At 37.2% G+C, this 11105-nt stretch overlaps 1 protein-coding gene across 1 annotated transcript in view; it reads right to left on the bottom strand.

Moving 5' to 3' along the window:
- Positions 1-664: 664 nt before the first annotated feature.
- CDH7 (cadherin 7) overlaps positions 665-11105 on the bottom strand; it is a 123732-nt gene continuing 113291 nt past the window's right edge. Inside the window, exon 12 of the mRNA XM_007460479.1 lies at positions 665-1208. Coding sequence (XP_007460541.1) covers positions 715-1208 — 494 coding nt within the window. The 3' untranslated portion in view covers positions 665-714. The remainder of the gene's footprint in view (positions 1209-11105) is intronic.

The raw sequence follows: 11105 nt of genomic DNA, 5'->3' as shown, positions 1-11105 counted from the left end.
CAACGAATAGACAGCAACTTTTCTTCATACCTACACAAGCATCTCAAAACGACTGCCAACTTTAAGAATGATTTACCTTTTGCTTATTTGGAACATTTCAGAATTTATTTGCTAAACAATGGTTTTTGTTGCCTTAAACCAAATTTTATTGGCTTGTATTGGAGGATTGGGGAGGATTTTCCAAGAATATTTATATTGCTAAATAAAATGTATTTGCTAACTGACAGCAATAAAATTCTGCTGGATGCTCTAATCTAGCAAGCTGAAAGCATCACTGTAAATTAAATTTGTCCCAAGTTTTGATATGCAAGAAGTTCCAGGACTTTTCAATCCTGGCATATCATGTTTTATTCCCCTCCCTGCCAGTACCGTGAAGGTATGTACAGGACACCCTGGCGACACTGACAACACAGGGCACTACTTACAGAGGTTAGGTGCCTTTGCAGGTATCTGAGAGTTGCTATCTATTCACAAACCACTGAGCATTTCTTTTTATCAAAAAGCCTTCAAATGCTCAGTCTGTGGTCAGTGCAGTCCCTTGGATAAGTCTAATGAAGATATGCTTCACCAAGGCAGAACCCTAAACGGTTAAAAATGGAGAGATATTTACAACCATTTCCTCTAGCAAGTGAAGTTCGTGTTTTCTGTATGTAGTGGTGTTTCGTTTTTTGCTTTTACTTTTTCTTCAGTACATTTCAAACTAACGTTCCAGGGCTATGAGTACAGACTCTCCGGGCCAGTTCCGTACATGTCTGCGAGTCGTTTAAAACGCGGTCCCCAGTCACTAAGGTAGTCGTAATTCTGATCAGAGTTTGAGCTGATGGAATCTAGCGAGCTGAGCGATTCAGCCACCGAGCCATTTCCTTCGAAGGCGTATGTCTGCAAGGAATCGTAAGGCGGGGCGCAGGGGTCAACGTCGGCTTCCTTCAGTCTTTCCCAAATAAATTCCCGGAAAATGACATTATCTGGGATGCTTTTAAAAGTCGGTCGACTCAAGAACTGAATTTCTGGAGTCACATCTCTCCGGGTCTTGGTGTCTCTGAGGACGTTGAGGTTTCTGAGCGCGGCCATGTCAAAGGCTTCTGTGTCTTCCTCCCCCCCACCCTCGTCATCGTATCTAACGATGTTTTCTCTGATATCTCTCTCTTCGTCGAAAATAAGGGGCTCTTTTTTCCTTCTTCTCATAGTGACGATCAGGAGGATCAACACTGAAACAAGGAAACAGCAAAGGGAAAGTTTCAGTAAACTCGCCGGCCGCTCCCTCCCCCTGGTGAAATTATGCCTCTGATGTTGATTTCAGATTTTTCTGCCCTTTAAAGGGAAAAGAATGGGCCGCCTACTTCCATGGGAATTTACAGCAGTAAATGTGCTAAAATTGCTAAAACGCCTTTAAAATAGAACACTTTTTATACATCAAGAAACCCTTTTCCACACCTGTTCAGAATTGATGTCTCCCCCTTGAACGTAACCCCCAAAGCATTTGACAGAGCAAATGGCAGGGCCAGAGGAGGATAAATAATTTCAAAGCCATGAAACACCAAGGGATTTTTTTTTGAACTCCTTAATTGCTGGAAAGACAAAGTGACATTCATAAATGTTTTGGGGTCTAATTTAACAACTGCAATTTCAGAAGGAAATGGATTATAGTATTTGGCTGGGTTCTCTGGAGAAATGCCTAGTACTTGTCTATGAAACTCAGCTGTTAAATAAAATCCAGCATGTTCAGACCATATACAAACATTAAAAGCTTCTTTATAATAGGGTCCCACTTTCAGTATGAAACACTGAACTTGGTTTTTATGTATTATACCTAGAGAGAGAGTACAGGTTGTGAGATTTTAGCAGTAGCCAAAGTCTGATTGAAGAAATCAATCATCCCTTTAACATTAGGAATTTTCTTTCCTTTATCAAAATTAATAAATGATAAAGCACATGTTTGCACTGGAAAGCAGAGAACAACTACACTGGCTACTCTAAACAAACTGAATATACTTTTGTGCCTTTTGATAAGGATAGCTGTCCCTCTGTATCTGCAGGTTCCACATCCAAAGATTCAAGCAACCCCGGGCTGAAACATTTTTTTTTTTTTAATTACAGGAAGTTTCAAAAAGCAAAACTTGGATTTGCTTTACATAGGCTACTATTTTATGTAATATTTACATTGAATTTACAACTATTTAGATAGCATTTACATTGTACTGGGTATTATAAGTAACCTAGAGATGATTTAAAACATAGGGGAGGATGTGCATAGGTTATATGCAAATACTATGCCACCTTTATACAAAGGACTTGAGCATCCTTGGAGTTTGGTATGTCGGAGTTCCTGGAACCAATTCCCTACAGATAGAGCTGGGTGACTATACACTAATAAGAAGGTGACTACTCTGCTCTGACTATGAGTGACTGAATGCTTGCCGAATTGGGAACACATTAGATTTCATGGCCTGTTGAATCAAGTTAAAATAAAGTAGAAAGTATTCTTGAATTTTGGAATTCAGAAATATATGTTAGTGAATTATCTTTAATGATCTGTCTACAAGTAAGTTATCTTTCTAATAATTTTTAATCACAATATTTTTTTCCTGCAAGGTCTAGGAGGCCCAAAATATACACTAAGTGGATTATTGTTTGTGGTACGTTACTCTCAGCATAGTTTTAAAAAGGACTTTGAAATATTTATATTTAAAATACCTTTTAAGGTATTTCTTTGGCATTAAGAATAATTTGAGAATAAAAATATAAAACTAAGACATCAAGGTAATTCAGAGTAATTAAATGTAATGACTAGGGGTGAAGCATATTTCAGCCTTCAACTCAATCTTTAAGAAAACAAAGATTTAAAAAAATCTTTAAAACTCAAAATTTTAAAAATCTTTAAAAAAAACCAAAACTCTAAGGATTTATTTAACCAAAATGATTTTATTATCAATGAAAAGTATATGCTTTCTTAAGTATGTGTCTATGTGTTCTCTATCGTCAAAAGGAATATGACTGACAAAGATATTTTTATGGGAGATCTTTGGAAATAGTGGGAAATCAATTGTTTACTGGGGCACTTTTTTATTTCCTTTCCTATTTGACCCTGGCCTATTGCTCCCCCATAAGCTTTATCCACAGCCTACAATTTAGAAACTGAGATACATTTCTGAACTTTCTGGCCACCTTCTCATGTTGCTATGGCACATAAGTGCTTAATTCTCTTCTTTCTTGATATTATTTACTACATTTAAATGTTATCAACTGGCTTCACCAGAGTAGGAAACGTAGTTCAAAAGCCAATGCTTTTGAAATCTGTCTGTTCCCATAAATATTCTGCCATGCATCTGCCCTCCCTGCTAAGTGTATTCCCAACCCTGTCCCTTTTGGTCTTCTGAAAATTAGCATTTCTACCACCCCTAAAACCTTTCAGTTTTCAAGCTCCACGCTAGAATGTTACAACAAAGACATGTTTACAAAAGATTAATATGTTTCTGTTCTAACATTCTGGTATGAAGCTTCAAAACTAATATTTAGCTTTGCTGTCAAGAAGGCCTTGGATAAAAGTCCAGTGTTTCCAAATATTAGCTGTGGGATCTTGGGCAAGTAACTTGAACTGCACGTAGCCATATGTGACAATGATATCCAAGTTCAGGGCTCACAGGGTGGAAGAGAGATTGGGGAGTAATGTCGGTAGAAGTAAACAGAATGCCAGGCACTTGCCAGTGTGCAACAGAGATAATTTCATTGTTATCCTCTGACCCACCAAGAATGTTAACTCAAAATTCTGTGAACACAGCAAGTGAAGACACTGTGTTTCTCCTTTGACCAAGGAAAAACAATGAACGAAGTTAGGTAACAAGCAAAGTAGAAGGTGTATGAAGTATGCACCAGGGCTTGTGCACTAAAGATTAAACTGGAGAGAGAGAGAAGGCAGTAAGGTGGAAAATGATGGCCTGTACACAGGACGTATCATGTGACCCTCACAGCCGTTCTCTGGGGTAGGTAATTTCCCATTCAATGGCTGTCTCAGACATGTGAAACAATCTGTCTGTGGTCAGTTTATTGATAGTAACTCGGGGTGAGGTGTACTCCTGTCTGTCTTCAAAGCCTTTGCACTTTCTATCACACTGTGAACTTAGACCTTCCACAGAAGGTAACTGAGATACAAGCCAAGAACTCAGGGGACAATTGCTAGCTCGGAGGAAGACACATCAGGAAATCTGAATAAAAGAATTTTAGATTTATATACTTTCGTTTCTGAAACTTTTTACATAGTGTCCCAGAAATAAGTGATTGCAACAGAAAGGTGGACCAAGAAAGACTTCTCGTTAAGAAATCAAACCAAGTAAGACATGGAATGGAGAGGTATCAGGGAGAATCGTGATGGGTGGGCAGGTGGAGGTAAGGTGAAGATGAGAAATCTGTTACACATATTGGAGAGCAAAACTGAGGGGGAGCAAATGTCCAATTGAGTACAAAAAACGGATGGAAGAAGTGAATGGGCACAAGAACAATGAGGGTATGCAGAAGAGAAGAATTATGTAAGAATTAGATGCCCTTTTCATTTAAGTCAGTGTCTAAGAATGCAAAACATTTCCAAGTTCTCAATTTTCTTTCCTTCCTATAATTACAATGGATCTTGTCATAGATATCTATATCTCACAATTAATTACATTCTGTTGTAAGTGTATTTTCACACCACCAGTAAATACACTTGCCTTTTGACCCTCAATTATAGTGTTTAGTAAAAGTGAAATGTGAGAACCCAGGGGTACGTCAGCCCATGGGTCCAATGCCCATTAAGGATATTAATATCTTATGGAGTTTGTCTTATTTCCCAATCTTGCCTGAAGCTGAGGAAAAATATGAAGTGTTTTAGAAGGTTAGACAATTTAACATTTCAATGACTTGGGAGAATATTAATTTCTAACTGCTTGAGCATGCTATAAAAAATAAATTTTAACCTTTACGTGGAACAAGTATTAACTGTTCTTCAGAGGTTATGGAGATAATCTCTGTATTAGAAGGAATATTTTCTGCCTAAGTAAGCACAAGATTACATATTTTAAGAGGTTTTATCATACATCTTTTCTATCATATGGACTATACTTCTGAGTGGAGACAGAAGGAAAGGTTTAGGTCTAGTTGAAGTCTAGACATGTACTTGAATCATGCTGGTTTGTGAATTTATATATCTATTTCACAATGATGTGCTAACCATTTTATGCATTTGGTATAGTGATACGATGGTGCACATAGCAGTAGACATGACACATTTCCTCATGGAAGTTACAATTAAATGGGGTGGACAAATATTCATCACACAAGAGAACTGTATGTAAAAGTAGAACAGTGATAATTATTCCTAAAGAGGGAAGTATGATCTTTTAAGGCTATGTATTAGGGGAAACAGGTTAGAGGAGGCCTTAAGGCAGAGTAACCGAAGGCTGAGGGTGGAGATGTGATATGGAAGAATATTCTCGGCACAGTCAACCAGTGAGCAAAGGTGTGAGGCCAACGTGTGGGTGGAGAGCAAAGAAAGAAACGGGAGGGAAGCCAGTAGACGCAGGCACCAGCCAGGCCCTGCCGGCCCACGAGCCAACTAGCGTTAAGGAGGGCACAATGTGATCAGGTGTATTTTTTGAAAACAAATCATTCTGATTAGACTAAGGAAGTAGGGAAGAGTAGATGTGAGAAAAGAAGTTAGAATGCATAATGTTGACCTAATTTCTGATTTTTAGAATTCCGTTTCCTAATATTCGATGCAACATTCTCCAAGCATTCCAGTATGTAGGAAATAAGTGCTGGACCCTGACAAAATATAACGAGAGGTTCCCTGCATCCAAGTAGCTCACTGTGTAGGCTATATTTACACAGATAAATAGAGTTCAAGTCGTCATGCAATTCGTTGTAAGAAGGTACAGACATGCATGGGTGCAAAGAAGCACGCAGACCAGGAGAGCACCAGTCTCCCAAACCCCAGAGAAACAGAACGGAAGATGGAGAAAAATTTAGAAGTTGATACTATAAGTTAGTGAACTCCTTTATTCTAACCTTCACTGTGTTGTGTGTCAGATACATATCCAGACAGTTAACCAGGAACATGCTTTTTACTGAATCACCTTGGCAGTATTTTAGTCTTATTTTCCTAACCCACTTCCCAGCGGCTAACGGTAGAATTATTTACCCAGAACTTAATAGAATTCTGCAGATATAATCTGATCATCACAAAATGCTGCCAACTTCTAAATGAGGCTACTTACATTAATGAACAACTTCTTCCATTCATGTATTAACATATTTCAAATATTGAGTCTGGGGTTCATTTTAAACCACTCAGTCATGTATACTACCATCAGGCCAGTTTTCCCCATCCTTAAAAATCCGTAAAAGGTTTTCGTTTTAATTTGCAAGACTATATGTAAACCTGCTAAATATCAGTTTCTTAAGATTAACCCATTGTTTATAGACTTCTTCCAAAAGGTTAGTGCCTGAATTTCATTTAATTCAACAGTATTTTTACTGAGCACAGACCTTCTAAAACTCTAAGCCCCATAAGGGCAGTGATCTTATTCTGCACAGATATATCTAGAGCACAAAAAACAGTATCTGATACTAAGATTTCAATAAATATTTGTTAAACTGACAAAGTACGGGCAAGCTACTATGGAGATATGCAGATAGCTCTTGCCATTAAGTTCAATATTTTATATAAGAAAAAAATCAATTATTATATAATGCAACTATATAGCATTATAATATACACTAAGAAAATATGTATAGGAAGGTACAGCCAGTATGCTCAGAGAATGCAGACAAGATGACACTAAGGTAAGACCTGAAGGATGAGCCAGCCTTCACCAAGAAACACTATTTGCTCTGTGGTCTTTATAAACATTCAGAATTTCTTATTAGTCATAAAAGACTTGTCTAAATCTTCACTATTCAACATGGTAGCCATGAGCCACAAGCGGTGAACAAGCATTTGAAATGTGGCTATTGCTATTTAAAATGTGAATTGAGACGTGCTCTAAGTGTAAATTGTCCTTGTGATGTTGAAGACTTAATTTGTTAAGTAAAATATATTAATAATTTTATTGATACATGTTAAAATTATATAGTTTATACTGCATTAAATTAAATATATTAGCATTTATTTCACTTTTTAAAAATTTGCTAATGAGGTTCCTTGAAAATTTTTAATTACATATGTGTTTCACACTTGTTAATCACGATGTATTTCTTTTGGACAGTTGATCTAAACAAAAGATTTGGGAATACCAGAAAACTCTTAACTGCATATGGTCTTAAGGTATACTACTCTTATAGTAAGAGATTTTATTACCAAATGACATATTGAATGGTGAAAATTATTACACTACAATTATTATGTGTAACTGAAAAGTGACCTAAATGAAAAATTGCTAGCACAGTCAGACTACAAGTTCAGTAATTTTTTATAATTATCCACATCAATGGGCAAGTAAACTTAGCTTTAAGTAACTTCTACTTCCCCCTGCCTGTTTCCTCCTCTCCAAAATGGAAATAATAGTACTTACTTCAAAGATTGAGTTTATATTTGTATAGTACTTAAATAGTGCTACACATAGTAAGCACTATGTGATTTTGTTAAAAATTTTGTTCTTTTATAATAAATTCTTACACAGTTCAGTTCCTATCTTTGTGGTCTTGCTAAAATTTGAGTCATATAAGTGGTGCAGAGAAACATACATTTTACCATTCATACACGTGTGATTTTGATAACCCTCAGTTAATTTAGTTAATGTGTTTGGTATCTACTCTCTTCCATTTATTGGGTGGTATAATAATAATAGAGATACCAGGCCTATTCATGAGGGGCTTAAAATATGTAACAAAGGTAGTAAAATAAGCAGTAGAGTGTGATAAGTACTATTCACTGATTCCCAAAAATATTTTTCTCCTGGGTGCCCTATGCTAGGCCTTGAAAATATAATGGTTTTAAAAAGATATTAAGGTCGTTACTCTCAAGGTGCTTTTATATTTGAGCAAGGTAAACATTTACTAATTGTGATATGTGCTACAAAGGAAACACACAGGTTCATGATAAAGATTCATGGGCATGAGGAATACCTAATTTAATCGGTGGGTGAGGACATTCCCTCTTTGAAGGTAATATTGAGCTGGGGCATAAAGAATAGTATGAGACCAACAGGTGAAGGGAAGCAGAAAGAAGGCTTCAGGAACATGGGGGCATGTTTGAATCTCATGGAAAAACAGGCCACGTGGCTCTTCCTACTGGGAGAGCGAAGGATCAGATCGCCTGATGCCATCAAGAGGTGAGCAGGTGTCAGAATGTGCCTTGCTTTGTGGGCTGTGAGGAACATATATGTAACGCTTCTGAAATGCTTCAAGCAAAGAAATTATGTTTTAAAAAGTGAAATGATAGGAAAAATACAGGGGTACTAGTGCATTCGCGCTGTGATCACAGATGGATGTCACTGGAAATGACATCTAAGCAAAAGATTTAAAGGATGAGAGAAGTCAACTTTTGTCTGGATTTATGTGCTGTGTAATCAGATAGATCCCCAGTAACAGAGAGCCAAACTTTGAATGTGCACTTATGAACCCACTCTATTATTTGTAGTCACAAAGAATAAAGATTTGTAATTAATAAAATTCAAGTGTATGATTGAGATAAATTAGATATCCAATATAGCATTTTTAACTGAATTTTAAAGTATCCTTAGTCTCAACTGCAATAATTTTTTTTCTCTCTTTAGACTCTAAAAATCATATATTCTTATCTTTTTTTCTTGAGCCCATGTAAAACTCCAGGGCTATTAATCTGAAAATATAATCTAAATGCTTTTAACTTGTGCCATATCAATTTTCCAGAAAAATTAGAGGAATAGGCTGGATCTCAAAAGGCCTAAAACTGTAGAATGTTATGAAATGGGAAAATTCAGGTCCACTACTTATGGATAAATGACAAAATCTAATGTTCTTCTCTACTACTGAGTACAATGGATTCATTCAGTATGCATGTATCATATGCCTTCTCTATTTCACATCAGCATTTTATGAGATGCTATGTATACAGTGATGAAATAATGCTTGGTCATTGCCTCCAAAAGCAGGAGTCCACCAGAGGAGACAGACAAAGAGACAAACCAGTCAGCCCATGAAGGATGCTCTAAGACTGTTTTATACGAGGTGTTATGCAGCCCCTAGGAACAGTACCCAGCTTGGACTCAGAAGCAAAGGAAGTAAGTCTTGACTACAAAAAAAGAGTTACTATTTGTGGATTCTGGGGAGAGGTATTCCAGGAAGAAGGAGCAAAGCATATAAGAAGAGGTAAAACAAAGCAGGATGAGTCTGAGAAAGTGCAACTCTGCAATTCAACTAAAGTACACTGTGAGTGGAGAGAGAAAAGGCTGAACTGGTAGGGAGCATTTAGGTCATAGACAGAACGTGATTCTAGTCCGTAGACAATGGCGAGACACAGAGAAGGTGACTCTGTAGACAATGGCAAGACACAGAAATCTTATTTTAGGCTGGGCACGTTGCAATCACATTTGCTTTTAAAAAGCTTACTCTCTCCGTGGTCCTGGATTGGAGCTGACAGAGACTGGGGAAATTACCATAATTCAGGGGCGGAAAGATGGACCATGGACAAAATCAGGTGCAACATCAAGGGAGAGAAAGACACAGATTCAAGAACCAAAGTAAAATTAACAGCACTTAGGGACTGACTGGCTATGGAGGATGGAACACACAAAAGAGTGAAGGCTGACTGATTACAGTCAAAAAACACTTAAGTAGGCACTAAATCAAGGTAAGAGATAGGAATGTAGGACGATTGTTCAGTACATGATAATTTCAGATTTCTCATGTCAGCAGTCCACCAGAACAATGACTGTACCTATCTAGATCTGCTGTTTAAGATCCAAACCAGAGATCTGCAAAACATCTGCATATATGAGATACTGTCTTTCATGTCTCAAGACAGGAGGAAGTTTAATCACAACTGAAGTTGATCCTTCCTTTTCCCAGAACAAGTATCACAAAATCCCTCTCCATTAAATATGTGAGTTAGAATGATTTCATTTAAGGCTCATGTGAGACAGAAAAACTGACCTAAGTACAATGAATATTTTATGCCCAAAGGCAATTGGTATATTTTGGTTGTGATGAAACATAATCTCATATTTAACATACTCCCAACCTTGAGAGAACATGTTTAGAATTGTGTAAGTGGAGGGCATTTTAAATTAGACACTCAGAGTTCGCCAAAGATGTCCTAAAGCCACTATGTGAAACAAAGATGGAGTTGCCATATCCACAGATCTACAGGTGTTTCCAGAGACACACAGGTCTTTCAGATTAGAAAATACATAGGGAAAAAGACCTTATAAAGGACATCCGGAAGGCAGTCTGGGCTGTGTTTGGGTCCTGGGTCTGACACCTTATAACACTGTACATGTCTCCGCTAATATACAGTTCTCTCATACAAAAAGTAGGAATAGCAATAACAGTACTTAATAATACCTGCTTAGGAAATATGAGAATTAAATTAGGCAACACTTGTAAAGCACTGAGTATGAACTTGTTCAGTGTAATTCATTGTTTAGAATAAAAGAAACACATCTGCTATCATAAATTAGCAACTGTAGTCTGCCTGTTATTACCACTAGGACTGCTATGTCAAATATGTTCTTTCATTACAGATTACGATGGGGATTTATCTTTTACATATTGCCCTCATTTTTTTCTCTGCAATTTAATATTTTTTGCTTAAGTAACACTATCACTTACAAAACCAGGAAAATAGTTTCCTGTTGAACCAAATCATGAATGGTCTCCACAGTTAAGAGCAGAGCAAATACCGTTTAGGTCTTGGTAGATCAGGGAAGAAAAGTGAAAAGATGCATGACAGCTAAACATCCAGCTGGCTACCCTGGACACACTGGAACTGGAAAAGCTTGAATTCCATGTAGTAGATGTAGTAGACAGTGGTTTCCACAAATGCCTTCTCAAACCTGGAGGTGGGCCAGTCTAATTAATCCCCACTGTGTCTGAAGAGCTAGAGGGGATGTTATAGGACTTCAATTACTTGGACCTAAAGGTTGAAATAGGGAAAG

Source organism: Lipotes vexillifer, unplaced genomic scaffold (assembly GCF_000442215.2).
Source record: "Lipotes vexillifer unplaced genomic scaffold, Lipotes_vexillifer_v1.1 scaffold483, whole genome shotgun sequence".
In the NCBI taxonomy this organism is placed as follows: Eukaryota; Metazoa; Chordata; class Mammalia; order Artiodactyla; family Lipotidae; genus Lipotes; species Lipotes vexillifer.
This window is presented reverse-complemented; position numbering and strand designations above follow the sequence as displayed.